Genomic DNA, 16,715 nt, shown 5'->3' on the forward strand with positions numbered 1-16,715 from the left:
TTTCTTTAAAAAAAGAAGAATTATTCTAAATATTGGAAGTGTAAACTAAACCCATCAAATTTTGGGTAGTATATATTTAAAAAATATATTTTAGTTGTTATAATTTAACATAACTATTTATTATATGGTGCAGATAAATAAATATTGATTGTCGGTAGTTCGCAAAGTTCTATTTTATTTACTATTTAGTTTGTTTACTAAACTCCATTCGCTTAGCTGGGGCATATTTTGACAGATTCATTGTCGGAAACCTACAACACAACAATTCCTACTTCTCAGTATTAATAGCTGAAGTATCCTACTATTACAGACTTCTTTCTTTAAAAAAAGAAGAATTATTCTAAATAGTCGAAGTGTATACTAAACCCATCAAATTTTGGGTAGTATATATTTAAAAAATATATATTTAGTTGTTATAATTTAACATAACTATTTATTATATGGTGCAGATAAATAAATATTGATTGTCAGTAATTCGCAAAGTTCTATTTTATTTACTATTTAGTTTGTTTACTATTAATATTGGCTATGAGTACGTGTGCTTGGTTGTATAGTAATTTCCAGCCACTTTTAGTCTGTCAAAAAGTAACTACCTTCGCAAAAAAATAATTACTAAATTCACTAGACAGTTCGGACTGGGAATAGTGAACCGAGTTTATTATATTAATATTGGCTATGAGTACGTGTGTTTGGTTGTATAATAATTTCCAGTAACTTCTAGTCTGTCAAAAAGTAACTAACTTCGCAAAAAAATAATTACTAAATTCACTAGACAGTTCGTACTGGGAATAGCGAACAGAGTATACACTTAGTTTTAAGATTACTGCAACACACTAAAATACATAAGAAAACATTTTAATACAAAATTATACATTCTAAATTTTAAACTTACCACTTTTAGAGCATTAATAGTAAAAATGTCCCGCCATTATTTCTTGTTCAAAATAATCTATCTTATATGAAAGCTTATCAGCTTTCTACAGACTATTTAGTTGTTTTGGCATAGCACAATCACAATACACAACAATAATTAGTTTTTAAAGCTTTTTATCTAAATTTAATATGTATTTATAAATACAATCTATTAATATATAATATATACTGATCAAATTGTGTAAGAAATCAAAACATAAACAAAATTCTTACTCTAAAAAAGCGGACCACACGCTGAACTGTCAAAAAAAGTATTTCTATATCAGTTGCGTACAATAATTGTCTAATATATTTAATTAAAATTATTATTTTGTGGAATATTAGACTTAAAGAGTTATTTCATAAAATTTATATTATTAATAATAACAAATGTTTTTGGTTATTTAATCAATATAATTCTAAAATTCCCAATATAATGATGATTACATTTTTCTGATTATTATATCATGTTGACGCCTATGAAAGATCGAGCAGTTCCGTATGGGTCTCCACAGTAGGCCACCACACCTATACGGAGTCCCAAAAATTCACAAAATATGCAAAAAATATCAATAAATTTTTCGTAAAATGTTTAGGTATCAAGTCGACTTGGCGAAGACTATCCATTTTAGAAAAATCATAGACTTTACAACAATGCCCGTTTTAGCAGATTTCTGTTTCTTTTAACATGTCATACAAATTTTTCAGTATATCATAACTTCCTGTGTTATATTTTTGTACTATAGATTCACTTCTTTCATCATACAATCTTTATTGATCATTATTTCATCATACCTTCACCGATAGATAGCCAAGTTTTTGCCAAATTTCCTCTATTCTAACAAAATATCTTATGTTTGTTTTCCCCTCGGCGACAGGAGCAATAAGCCTCAATTACACAAACATCAAATATTTTTAATCGCCGATTCTGTAATGCCCATTTAGATTTTGCATCTTTACGTTACACCTTTATTACGTAGAACTAATACAAGACGATGAGTCCTTACGTGACACCAACTCACGTAGATATTGAGTCTGTACGTGGCACCAGATCACAGAGCATTTCATAAACCTAAATCGCCATTGCCTGACGATGTCTGAAAAGGAACTGATGATTATTGCATCATCCAAGCCACCTTAGGAAAATCTAGTATGAACCTGCTAAATTCAGAATACAACGAAATATTCACAAATATGTAGCGTAGCTTTATCCGCTATGCTTGGATAATTTTATTTTAACTATATCCGGTTAATTCTAGTATATCCTATATTCGCGTTTTAACCAAAACATATATATTTCATTTTAATTGAATTTTAGTTCCGTTTTAATTTTATTATTTAATAATCGTGGAGTTAATATCACAATAGTTAATTTTTTTAATACATATTTATTAATTGCCGAAATTGGATTCCCGTGCTTAGCTACCTCTTTGGTAATTTCTTTCAACTAAAATTAACTAAACTAACACTGTGTGTAGCGCCTACTGTGGAGTTTTTAAAAAGCGACATTGAGATTCCTAAGCGAACACGTCTGTCTCGATTCTTAGTTTCGCCACTATGCTTAAGATGTCGCTGAAAACCTCATTTTGAAAATTAAAATTTTATTTATACTGTTCATCATCTACTATTGATATTATCACAGAATACACCAGTATGATGTATTCTGTGATATTATTCATTTTAATTCTGATGGGTTAGCAATAAAATGAATATTCGCGTAAAAATGATAAAGTCTAGTCCACACGGATTTCGATGTGTCATTTTTTGACTTAACGATTTTACTTGGTAGGCCCAACTCTTTCATTAGTTCTACATCTGTTGTCTATTTCCCCTATCGCAGGCCTGCTTAAAGTCAACGAACAGAACATGTACTGCTGTTTTATGTTTGTAACACGTAGTCTGTATTCCTTTTAGCGCAAATATTTGGTCTGTCGTCGACCTATTGTTTCTAAATCATGCCTGATATTCACGCAATATCTTTTCCGGGTATTAATTTAGCTTTTGCATTTTGATTTGAGTCAATATTTTGTAAACTACTTTTAGTAACTTGATGCCTCATAGCTCTCTTGGCATTTTTTACATTTACTTGGCATTTACTACTACGTGATCAGCTCCTAACTTGTTTTTCTTTCTTCTTATTTTTTATTTAACAGTTGTGTAAATTAAGTTTGCAATTTCTCACTATTTCCCCTGGATGACTAATTAATATCCCTTCAGCATTTTTCATGTATGGGTTATTCTTCTGATATCTTCTTTCCATTTTTCTTGTTTACTGGTAAAATGATCTTATTTCCTTTTTTTTGGAAATTTTGAGTTTGTTTTTGTTGTATTTTCTTTTGTTTTGGCATGTTCTCTTGATAGTTCTCCTCAATTCTCTGTATTCTTGTTTGCTACTGTCACTATTATTTATTAAATTTTCTATTTTCACTTTTCTAATTGCTTTTGCTACCTTTTAGCATTCCTCATCATACCATCCTTTTGTTTTGTGATTTCCATTAGTTTTACCACCTCTTACCACTCCAACAGAACCTTTAAAATTACTTATTACGGGTGATTAATAAAATTGTTAGATGGTGGGCGAACAGCATTCAGTATTTAGGCTGCCATTAGACGTTTATGATAGCAACAACACTCTTTTAGAGATGAAGTATTTTGTACTTTATTAAAGGATCCTGTAATAAAGGCGGCTGTCATCTTATCGTTTCAATAACTCTCTATTAACCATAGACGTATATATTAACCATCTTTTGTTGTCGTTGTTAGTTGTGTCTTACATCAAGTAAGTACAGCAGCATCTCTTTTTGGTTGGGAGAGCTCGAGTGAGGAGTTTTACTGTGCTAGATAGAGACAGATCGAACAACCGCCAAAATATGTTGTCGTCACTGCTCGTTGCTCACATGCTCATATACAAACGTCTATGATATTAAGATAAACGTATATATTAACATAGACCGAGCATACCGGCCGCGCGTACTGACGACAAGATCTCTTGCGGTTGTTCGATCTGTTCCTCACTAGCGCATTGCAACTCCTCACTCGCTTTTTCCCTCATCAAAAGAGACGCTGCTATACCTACTTAATGTAAGACAGAGACACAACTAACAACGAAAAAAAAAGATGGTGTCGCTTGGCTCTACAGACTGCTCAGTCTATGTTAATATATTCCTCAGTCTATGTGTATTAAAATAGAATGAGCATGACAACATATTTTGCGGTTGTCCGATCTGTCTCTCTCTTACTTGATGCAAGATAGAGACAGACGAGACATAACGAACAACGAGAAAAAGATGGTGGCGTCACTTAGCGCTACAGACTGCTCAGTCTATGTTAATATACATTATTAACTAACAATTACATAAATCGTCAATATCACAAAATAAAGGATAATAGAATAAAATACACAATCCATTGCAAAATTAAAATAAATTGCAAATTGCATAATAAAATATATAAATATATATATATATATATATATATATATATATATATATATCTCAACTAGCCTCTAACGTCCACTGCTGAACATAGGCCTCTCGCATGCTTTTCCACAGATTTTGCGCCATCTTAATCCAATATATATATATATATATATATATATATATATATATATATATATATATATACATATATATATATACATATATATATATATATATATATATATATATATATATATATATATATATATATATATATATATATATACTTTAGTTACTTGTGCATAAACGTAGTAATTTCTTAGTTATTCGTTAAGAAACTCTTCCACTGAATAATATGGTCTTTCAGATAGATAGGCTTTTGTCACTTTACGAAACTTAAGGAAACAAGTTGCAGATTTAAGTTGCAAAGGAAGATGGTGGTATAATTTTTTTGCCGAATCATTGATTATAAACCACACCCATTGTGTGGTTTATAATCAATGGCCGAATATAATATAGATTTCTTTACTAAATCAGTGGATGGGATCGGTCCCGTCACTGAGTACACATCAAAGGTTGAATTTCTGGTGGAGTAGCCATGATTAGGCCTTACTGGAGAAACATGTAGGTGCTTACGAATTTAGCAAACAGTTTCTAAAATATATAAAGAGAGAAGAGTTAAAATCGCGTGATTTTTGAAGTAGCTTCTGCAATGTGTTATTCGTTATTCTACTGAGGCCAAAAAGATACCGTATTGCTCTTTTTTGTAGTTTAAAAATAACATCAAATTGGGCAGGTGTACTGGAACCCCAAAAAGGAAGACCATATCAAAGATGAGACTCGAACAAAGAAAAATATGTTATTTTGGAAGATGCTGAATTGATTTCCTTCGAAACAGATCTTATTGCATAGCAAGCTGAGGCTAGTTTCTTACTTAACAAATCGATATGAAGGGACCATTTACGGTTGCTGTCTATAAAAATGCCAAGAAATTTTACATAATCAAAGATACTGAGCTGGCTGTTATTAAGAAGCAAGGGTTGAAGAGCTCCTTTATAGGATAATGCTACTGTTTCATCCACGTTAAAAGAGAGTAAATTAGAGTCGGACCAAGTTTTTATTGTAAGTAGATCAGAAGTTATAGTTGCAATATTAGAGTTACTCCAGGTAATACCGATATCATTAGCAAAAAGAAAAATTTTTCCATCGATTTTTAAGTTGATGTCATGTATAAAGATAAGGAAGAGTAGAGGACTCAATACTTAACCTTATGGTACTCCTCATACAATGCTATTTTGACTAGTCAGTATTATTTGCTCTAACTAGTTGTTTCCTATTCCTCAAGTAAGATTGGAACCAATTCAAAGAAATACCTCGAATTCCGTAAAAATTTAGTTTTTTTATCAAAATGTCGTGATTTACACAATCAAAAGCTTTGGGATAGTCACAAAAAACAGTGGCAGTGTAAAGATTATTGTTTAATGATAGACTAGTGCTCACCTAGTACAGAAAACAGCATCACTGGTACATTTATTAGATAAAAAGCCGAACTCACTGTGATAAAATGTTTCAACAAGAAAGGACATGAGTCCTTTTATAAGTCTCTCAATAATTTTGTATAGGACCGGTAGTAAGGCAATAGGTCTATAGTTGCAGACATTTTTATGAAGAGTGATAATTATTATAATTATTATTATCTTATAATGGCTGTCTTTAGGCACTCTGGAAATATACCTTTCTCAAAGGAATCATTAATTAGTGAGACCAGGACTTCCAACACATTTTTTGGGAGATTTAAGAAAATTTTTATGGATACTCCATCAGTACTACAGAAAGATTGGCTTTTGATACTACTGTTTGGATCAGTTCAGATTTATCAACTAGTCTTATAAAGAATGAATTCGAGACCTTTTTTGAATTAGGGAGTTAGGAAATAGGATCTTGTTGTGGCAAAATAGTTGATCGTTATATTTTTACTCACATTAACGAAGTATTCATTTAGATTTTCAGAGTTTGGAGTTCGAAGATCGTTTATTATGGACCAAGTTTCTCTTGCAACATTTTTAGAGCTTCGCAGACGATTGTGATAGTACATTTTTTTAGCTGTTTTGATAAGTTTTAGATAGGTTCCTGTGTACTTGGAGATATATTCAGTGACAGAGACGTTGGTAGTTAATTTCTTGATGTACAGTAGTGAACGCATATTCTTGGCTGCTATACGAATACCTTTGGTGGTCCAAGGTTTGTGATGTACCTCACTTTTTCGTCTGTCCAATGTTGGATATCACTCTTTATGTTTAAATTAGCTTAAGATTGTTGCTACACTAGTAAGAGAATAGAATAATTTAAATCTTACCTTAATCCACTTATTCATTTTATTTTCGCTGCATCGCGGGGTAATCGGGTAAAATGCAGGCGAAAATTAAACACTTTGTTTAATATCTAATGCCACGTCTATCTATACTTTGATAATTATATCTTAACTGTAAGAAATTTGTAGGACAATAAAACAATTCATAGAAACAATGTATATAATGAATGATATGCATATTTCTTAACAGATTGTTGAAATTTAATACTGTACAGTGTTTTAAAACATTTTTTAATGTTTAAACATAATCTCATTATTTTATATAATACTTGAGCAAAAACTGCCTAAGTGTATTTTTTAGGTTCTTTAATTGTATGTACATAAAAATATTTTTCTGATGTCCTTTTCTAAAATTAATCCATCTGTTATAGTTCAAGCAGTTAAACCAATATCAAGAGTAATGTTTTGTTCTTGCTTAGCTTATTCTTATTCAACCATCACTTTCCAGTTGGCCGATGAAAATTGAGCAACAAAATACATTTTAATATCCGGACTGACGGACCAATCATACGTAACTCTTCGATCTTTCGAGTCGATGTTTATTCTGAGTTTATCGTTTACTTCTTGGCATGTGAAACTAACCTAAAATAAAAAAAAACTCGAAATATAATAATAGACAGTAAATAATAACAATATGCACCTAAACATGCTTCCCAAATAAAGACATACACAAAATGACATGGATTTCACCAGATGGAACCACAACCAATTAAATCGACCATGTGCTGATAGACAAAAGGGTAGCCAGTAGTATCTCAGATGTGAGAACACGACGAGAAGCATGCTGTGGATCAGACCATCTTTTACTCCAAAACAAATTTAGATGCAGAGATAACAAAGAAAGAAACGAAAGGCAACAAAGAACAAACAAACTGGATCTGGACAAAGTGAAGATTCAGGAATGTAAAGAGAAGTAATATCAAAACAGCAGTACTGACAGTGGCAGCGTTCACCCTGGGAAACAGAAAAAGGCGAGAAGAGGAGCATGGTTCGATGACGAGTGCAGACAAGCAATAGAGGAAAGAAATGAAGTACATAAAATGTATATAACAAGAACAACACGGGAAAGACGAACATCATTTGAAGTCGCAAGACGAAAAACAGACAAGATATGTAGAAATAAAAAAAGGGCCTGTGAAAATGGACAAATAGAAAAAATGGAAGAAAATTTCACAAACAACGAAATTAGAGATTCTTACAAATATCTAAAAAAGATAAAAAGTGGGTATAAACCTCAAACAAGTCTATGTAAAGATAAAAGTGGGCAAATAATCAGTGACCAACAGAAAGTCACAGAAACCTGGAAGCATTATTTTCAGACCCTACTTGGTACACAAGTAGACATGGAAGATGAAATGGGTACGAACTACGTAGAAGAGAATGAAGTAGAGAATGGAGTAGAAGCTCCAACCATAGAGGAAGTTCTCGAAGCTATTAAGGCTCAGAAAAACAATAAAACCCCAGGAGTTGACGAAATACCAGCAGAATTGTATAAGGTAGGTGGCGACCACCTAGCAAGTCACATCCACGCGATCATCAAAGACATATGGCAAGAAGAGAAAATACCCGACGACTAGAAGAAAAGTATAGGATGTCCGATCTAGAAAAAAGGAGTCCTCACGTATATTATAAACCAGCGGCTCTAGCCACTAGCAGAAAATATTATTGGAGAGTATCAGAGGGGCTTCCGAAGGGGAAGATCGACACTGGATCAAATATTTACAGTCAAACAGATCTTGAGTAAATCATGGGAACATGACATTAATGTTCACAACGTGTTTGTAGACTTCAAACAGGCATACGACTCAGTCAAAAGGAACAAACTACAATATATTGGCTGAATTGGCAATACCACACAAGCTAACTAGACTCATTAAAGCCACAATGGATGAAACTCAGGCATGTGTACGAATACAAAACCACTGGACAGACTTTTTCAAAATTTCGCAGCGACTAAAGCAGGGAGATGGGCTGGTCCCAACTTTGTTTAACCTGACAATGGAGTATACGGTTAGACAAATACAAACTGGACGAGGAAACCTACTGACCAACCGAACGGTTCAACTGGTCGCTTATGCCGATGATATTAATATTATGTGTAGAACATCAACAGGAGCACAGAAAACATACGCAGAGTAAAAAACGCAAACAAAAAGGCTAGGTCTGGAAATTAACACAGAAAAACAAAAATAATGATACAGACGACAAGAAATATAGTCCCACAAAACAGTACACATGAAGATAAAATTGAAATGGTTGGAAAGTTTGCATACCTGGGAGTAGAAATATATGCCGACGGATCAGAAGATGGAAAAATACGGAAGAGAATAACGCAGGCAAACAGAGCTTATTTTGCCCTCTCCCATATATTTCGGTCTAAAAATGTCCACCGAAATACAAAGATGAGAATCTATAAAACCTTAATTCGACCAATAGCATGCTATGACAGTGAAGCATGGGTTCTGAAAGAAACATCCAAAAGCAAACTCGATACATTCGAAAGGGAAGTACTGACGAGAATACTAGGACCTGTGAGGGAAAACGTAATCTTCAGAAGTCGATACAACAACGAGCTTTATCAATTTTATAAGGAAGCACCACTGTCAGACTTCATTAGAATACAAAGATTGCAATGGGCCGGGCATGTGATAAGAATGGGAGAGGATAGGCTACCAAAAAGAGCACTGAATGCTAGAATGCAGGGAAAGAGACCGGTTGGAAAGCCAAGAAAGCGCTGAGAAGACACAGTAACCAGCGACGCACAAGCCCTTTTAGGAGTCCGTGTATAGAGAAGATCAGCCACAGACAAGCAAGGATGGAGGCAAAAAATGAAGAAGGCCAAGGCTCAATTTGGGCTGTAGTGCCCAAACTAACACAACTTTCAAGTTAAAATTTTTAAAGAATTTTTTTTTTGGGATTGTGCACTCGAAAGTACACATATATAAACCCCTTTTGTCAAATTTTTAGCTTCCTAGATGGCCCCAGTGGTCCCCTATCGCAAAAATGCTGTTATGTAATATAAAATTGATTGTTCTTACCTTAGAACCTCTGTGAAATTCTGGCAAAACTGTCGACTTTTCAACACCATCAACACTAATCTTCCCATTTCTATTAATAACAAACGTGCCTTCCTGGCATTGTTTTACATTTTTTGGCAGTTCATCTAAACCTTCACATACAAGACCCACTACTGCATCGCTCGTGTGACCTTCTAAAAACTATAAACAAGATTATAATGGTTTAATATTTTATTTATAATAATAATACTTTCTTAAAAATTATTCATACCTTTAATAATATTTAAAAGTTCCTTTTAAAACAACATTAAAAGTAGCATTATATTTTTAACATTTAACCCTTAATTTGGCAAGCCTTAATATAACAGTAATTTTTGTGGAATTGTTGTTTAGGTAGTGTGATATGGTATATCACAAGGCATTTTGTCCATTTTTATATCATTCTTTTTATAAATAAGGGAGATATGGACTGTATCCCACAAGAAACATAGTCAAATATCCAAATTTATTGTGAAAGTTTGTAGATGAAACCTCACAATAAAAGCAGAAACTAAAAGTACAAAAACTAGTTTTTAATAAAAAATGGAAGCGTAATAAAGTAAGATATTAATTTTTCATTCTAGTCAAAAACAACGAAAACTGTTGTAAAACTTACTCATGTGCTATTATGAAAAGAATTAAAACAATTTCTATCCCTTACTAAACACAATCTAAGAGAACATTTTGAACATGACCAGTGTGTCTCTGCTGATTTGCAATACCTACACTTGCCTTTGGTATCATAAATAGAAAAATCATCAAATCGTATTTCCTCTGATGGTCTGGGCAGAACGCACTTTTTAATTTTTTTAATTTCTTCGTTTTGCACGGCAAACACTCTCTTATTTTTTCTGCGCTTTGCTGTTAAAGAATCTGCTATGCACTGTCTAAAATATTTGAGAGTATAACCTTTGGACGTGTGTTGTAAAATATTTTTATCCTTTTATACAGAATCCATGCGTTATTTGTGAAAATATGGAGAGGCATTAGCGACGAGTTTTTAGGGGAATTCTGTAAAGGCTTACCAGCATGTCCATCAGATCTACTCTACCCATGTGAGAATTGTAGTGTTTTATAAGAGAGGGATAAGGGATTTCAATTTTTGTTCGCTGACTTTTATCACACATTTTAATTCTTTGGACAGGTGTAGAAAATATATGTACTAGCTAGGACAACAGGTTTGTTGTCAAAGCATTTCACAACATTTATTTTATAATTGGTGTCAATTCTTGAACAAAACGACTTTCTTCCTTTTTTCTTAGAGAGTTATCATCTTCTAAAACACAATTTTTTAATCGATCTTTTCTCATTGTTCCCAGGGCTAAAGTTCCATAATCATAGTCATGGGAGAAGAATGTAAAACAAATCAAAACTTGAAAAGAAATTATCGACATAGATAACACAGAGCGCCAGTGATTTCATTGATGGTGTTAGAGCAAGAACAACTTTAGCCCCTATCTATCCTAAGAATTCTTCTTTTTGTGAAAAAGTATGCTGCCTAAAAGTATCATCCCCTCCATAACCTATGAAATCGTACATCAACCCTGAAATGCCGGCTCTAACAGATATTTTAAAACCCCATTTTTTGGTTTTGATTTAATGTACTGTCGTCGTGAACCAGCCTTTTTCCCTTTATAAGGGACCATATTTTCGTCGATACTCTGGCGTTTTTCTTCTTCTATAATACAACAATTTCTTCTCACTATGTCCAAAACTGGGCGAATTCAGTAGTACTGATCGTTGTTTATATGATCGTTATTCTATTTATCTATACAGCTCTTGCTGTCCAATTTTGGACATATGCCTCCTCTTCCTTCTTCCACGTCTCTCTATTGTAGGCAGTTTGTATCCACTTCGGACCTGCGTGTTTCTTCAAGTCATCTGACCATCTCATTTGTGGCCTTCCTCTTTTTCGTTTGTAACTATATGGTCTCCAGTGTACAATCATCTTATTCCATCTGTCGTCTTTCTGTCTTATGGTATGTCCAGCGAACTTCCACTTAAGTTTTGCTATCTGCGTTAATACATCGGTCACTTTTGTTTTGTTGCGGATCCAAGTATTTCTTTTCTTGTCTGATAGCCTGATGTTCAACATTTGCCTTTCCATGGCTCTTTGGGTCTTTGCTGATCGTTATGTTCGCTGATAATCGTTATTAGCGAAGTGAATATACCGGCAAATTTTCTGATATTGTTTGAGAGGCATTATTTCTGATATTTTATCGTATCTGAAGTTTACACCCCAGTAGTCCAAGTATGATGGCATAGCTACTATACCCATCAAAATCTGTATCGCTATGAAGTCACTTATCTTATCTTTAGTAACGCTTATCGACTTGCCTGTTTGCTGAACGAAATAATAAAGGTTTCTATTAATCATCTCTATCGATAATCAACTCTAATAGATCGTCTGAAAAAAACATTTTGAAATATTCTAATGGTGACTTTAATTCATCCACCTCAGAAAAGTTATTTTCGGGAATGTTCACAGGATATTGAAATTCATCTTTCGTCCAGTGGTATTGAACCAAATTCTGTCGTTTCGTGCGTTTACTTTGTAGTTTGCCTTTAGGTTGGCTAGTATTATCGTTAATCTCTTTAGATGGTCCAGGTATCTGATGTTGTGATCGTATTTTTAGAGGAGTCAAAGCAAATTTAAGTATACTGCAAATAGATTTAGGAGTACTAAAAGCAGATTGATGTATTGATAGCTCTGGTTTTGATTTGTGAATGTTTAGTTTCGGATACTGAATCTGTATCTGATAATGTATCAAAAATCTCTTGATCTTCAGAAGGTAAACTTTCGACATTAGAACTTTCATCACTTTCAGAACTTTGAGTTTTAGATGGTTTAGTATAACTTTCATTTTCTTCATCGCTCGAATCATCCATATCAGATGAAGGTGGTGGAAGTAATGCCAAAATTTTTTCGGACCTTGATGATGTCATATTGGTATTTCGCTGAAAACAAGGAAACACTATACTTATATAACTAAATGAATTCATTTTGAAACGTTTCATTAAAACACATTCAATTAATGTAATTAAAATGAAGTGTGGGATAGGTACAAAACAAAAATATTTCACAATACTGAATATATGGCAAAGTAGACTATAAGATACATAACAAAAAAGTTCCATTAAGCTATATCTTTGGCAAAGTAGATTATGGGATTCAAAACAAAAATACTCCTTTATGCTGTATCTTTGGCAAAGTAGATTATAGGATACAGCTTAAAAAATGGTTCGGTATTGTCACTTCTGGCACTATTGGCACTTTACCACCTGTGTGACAAACCTGATATTATTAGGTCCATCAAAAATAAACCGGCTGCGGTGGTTAGGTCACATAGAGAATGAATTAGATGGAGCCGCCAAAACATATTTATAACCAAAGAATAGATGGAGTGAGAAGGAGAGGCAGACCCAGAGCATGATTTAAGGATCAGGTGGAGGAAGACTTCATAATGTTGGGAGTACGAAACTGGAAAGACAAGGCGAAGAATAGGAGAAAATGAAGACTTATCCTTGAGCAGGCCAAGACCCACCATGGGTTGTGGAGCCAATGATGATGATGATTGTGACTTCTGGATATTTATATATAAATATTGCGTTATAAGAGTTTCTCGTTTTCTGTCTAGGAGTCTAAGGCTAAGGTTTCGGAGGGGATCGGAAAATTACAATTACCTCGTACAAGGCAATGTTGCAGATTTTAGCGCTTTATATAGTTTGCAATATCTAATCCAAAACTTAACGTACTATATATATATATATATATATATATATATATATATATATATATATATATATATATATTTATATATAAATATATATATATATATATATATATATATATATATATATATATATATATGTACAGATAAAAATAATAGTCTTTGAAAGTCTAATTGTCACATTCATGAACGTTTGCTTGAATAATACGGGTTGCAGGTAAACAAAAAATAAATGATTAAGTTACCTTTACAGGCAACACTAATACATATTATTTTTGTTTGGATACATGTAGTTAATGATTATCAATTACCTCTTAATTGTTTGCTTCTTTTAATTATACCCACTTTCTAATCACAATTAAATTTCTTTGGTATACCAATTTGTATATTGTCATTAGTAATAAATAATAATAAGTGTAAAATAAATTTTTCAGTTAACCTTTCAGCTTCCAGATCAAACTTTTTTCCAGAAATACAATGTTTACAATTACCTATTAAATTAATAACTTATAATGGCAACTTATACATTTTACACGAACATCAGTCAGCATTTTTTAACGAAAGATATTCCATTTGATTACAGGAAATCATCTTTAATTCACTAAACTATAATTCCACTATTTGGAAGAGTGATTCATCGTTTGAAGGAGAAGTGGAGAAAGACGTATGAAAATCCAGTGGCGTACACTCACTTTTATTTCAACGTTAATTATATTATATTGTTTAAATATTATTGTTCGAAATAGGCCACAATATATTTATCTGTAGGTTTTTACTGAAGTTTCCATCTCTATATCCAAAGACCGTTTTCAAAGATATAAATTATAGTTATATTTATTTTATTTGTTTATTATTATATATTTATATAATCTTATATTATTTATTTTCTTTTTTTTCTTAACTTTAAAAACGGCCTCTGCAATAGAGATCGAAACGTCAGTAATTTAAACATGTAAATAGATGTATTGTGGCTTATTTCCAACATTTTCCCTAAAAATACGGAATGCCACAAGCAGAAAACTATAGAAAAATAAATATATATATATATATATATATATATATATATATATATATATATATATGTATATATATATATATATATATATATATATATATATATATATATAAATATATATATGTATATATATATATATATATATATATATATATATATATATATATATATATATATATATATATATATCATTTGTATATTTGAAAACGATCTCTTTATATAGAGATCGAAACGTCAGTAAATTAAACATTTGAATAAATATATTGTTACTTATTCCCAACATTATTTCTAAATATACAGAACGGCAAGCAAAAAGCCATAGAAAAATAAATATTACTATAATTTGAATATTTGAAAACGATCTCTTTATATAGAGATCGAAACGTCAGTAAATTAAACCTATGAATAAATATTTTGTGGCTTATTCCCTACAGTCTCCTAAAAATACAGAATGCCAGAACAAAAAGCTATAAAAAACAAGGAATTTTGCAGAAAGCTTACTGATGCCACCCGGCTGTCGCAGAAGTTACGCTAAAACGTCTTTTGACGTGACCCGTCCTTAAAGAGTTACACAATGAAATTTTTTTAAAACAAACTTTAATACAGTTTCCATACCACCCCAAAGGTATGTCTTGTGGCGCGTTACTTTTTTTAAATGAGTGTTCGCCAAGAGCCATATTGTCTCATTAAATAAAATGAACAAAACACTTAAACAGTATAAAACAAAACAAAATAAAATCCTATAAAACAAAATGAAATTCTATAAAAACAAAATAAAAATAATTTTTGATGTAACAAAACATTGTACTATTCTACACTATACACTGTACACACTTACTATATTCTTCTCGTTTTTTTTTGTTTTTGGTTTTTTTTTATGCTGATGTTCTTACTAAACTATTAGAAAATATTATGCGCTGTCTAAATCTGAAGATGCAGTGCTGCTATCGCTGTCATTATCTTCACCTGGTGTAATTATAATTGGCTCTAGTAAAACTTCGACATGAGTGTCAAGTTCCCACATACGATGTTGTTCTTTAATTATGTGGCCTATATATTTAGCCCATTTCTCTGGAGTTACATGGAGGAAAAGCTTGAATCAAAAGTTCCTTAACTTCGTTTAATTTGACGTTTTGTTATTGCGTGCTACTTCTCCTTTCACTTGCGCCCAGATAAAGTTCAATGGGATTAAGTTCGCAATGATAAGGTGGTAGACGCAGAACTTTGACACTATAATCTTTTGCAGTTTCATCCACAGCATATTTAAGATATTCACTTTTCCTTAACCGTGCAATGTCAAGTAGCTGAATTTTGAGAATTGATTCTTCGTATGGAATCCCCTTTTCTGTAAGCCATTCTTGAATTCTCCCATGCCGTCGTCGGTAATTGTTCTAGTCTGCGGCTATGATATGGCGCATTGTCCATAGCAACCAAAGACCCAGGTTCCAATTTTGGTAAGATTCTCTTAAACCAGCGCTCAAATACTTCGGAAGTCATTCCTTCATGATAATCTTTCCTGATGGAGCTTTTAATTCTGTAGACCAGCCTTTTATAAATGATTCGCGTTTACTTTTGACATTTAAATCTTGCCAAACTTTTCCAACTGTATGACCTTCGTTAATCCAGGTTTCATCCAAATAATATATTTTGCGTCCAGTGCTGTGAATTTTGCGTATTTCTTCTAAATATTTTCTTCTCCACAGAATAATTTCATTTTTTTCTAATAGCATACTTTTTCTGTTGCGTTTTACATATCGAAAGTTCATTTCGCTCATGGTCCTGATTAAGCCTCTACGAGATATCTTGTGTAAGGGGTCATCGTTTTTTTTTCAGTGTTGGAATTTCACTCCGAAAATAAAATGAATGAATTTTTCGACGTATAATATTCCTTGTCTCGTTATACAAAACAATGCTTTTCCTACCTCTAGTTTTACCTTTTTCTTGCTTTTTATTTTCCGATGTATTTTTAAGTACACGATAAATACAGCTAACGGATACTTTTGTTTAATGCCATTTTTCTGCCGACAATTCCTTCATAAACGTTTCGTATCATTACCTTCTCTTCGAACGTTAACATTTTCCGTCTCTTTTGCGGCTTTTCATTTTTGGAATCAACATCAGAATTTTGCTGTCTTCTCTTGGAACAACTCGGTTTTTCGTCCATTGTATTTCAATAATTACAGAATATAACTAAAAATTCACTATAAACCA

General features: G+C 32.4%; 1 protein-coding gene across 1 annotated transcript in view; it reads right to left on the bottom strand.

Annotated features, from left to right (window-relative positions):
* Positions 1-6,848: 6,848 nt before the first annotated feature.
* The window catches only part of LOC140445600 (cytokine receptor-like factor 3), a 52,717-nt gene continuing 42,850 nt past the window's right edge, over positions 6,849-16,715 (bottom strand). Inside the window, exons 5-6 of the mRNA XM_072537778.1 lie at positions 9,741-9,920; positions 6,849-7,284 (exon numbers count right to left, since the gene is read on the bottom strand). Of these exons, the coding sequence (XP_072393879.1) occupies positions 7,129-7,284; positions 9,741-9,920 (336 nt within the window). The 3' untranslated portion in view covers positions 6,849-7,128. The remainder of the gene's footprint in view (positions 7,285-9,740; positions 9,921-16,715) is intronic.

Source organism: Diabrotica undecimpunctata, chromosome 7 (assembly GCF_040954645.1).
Source record: "Diabrotica undecimpunctata isolate CICGRU chromosome 7, icDiaUnde3, whole genome shotgun sequence".
NCBI lineage: Eukaryota > Metazoa > Arthropoda > Insecta > Coleoptera > Chrysomelidae > Diabrotica > Diabrotica undecimpunctata.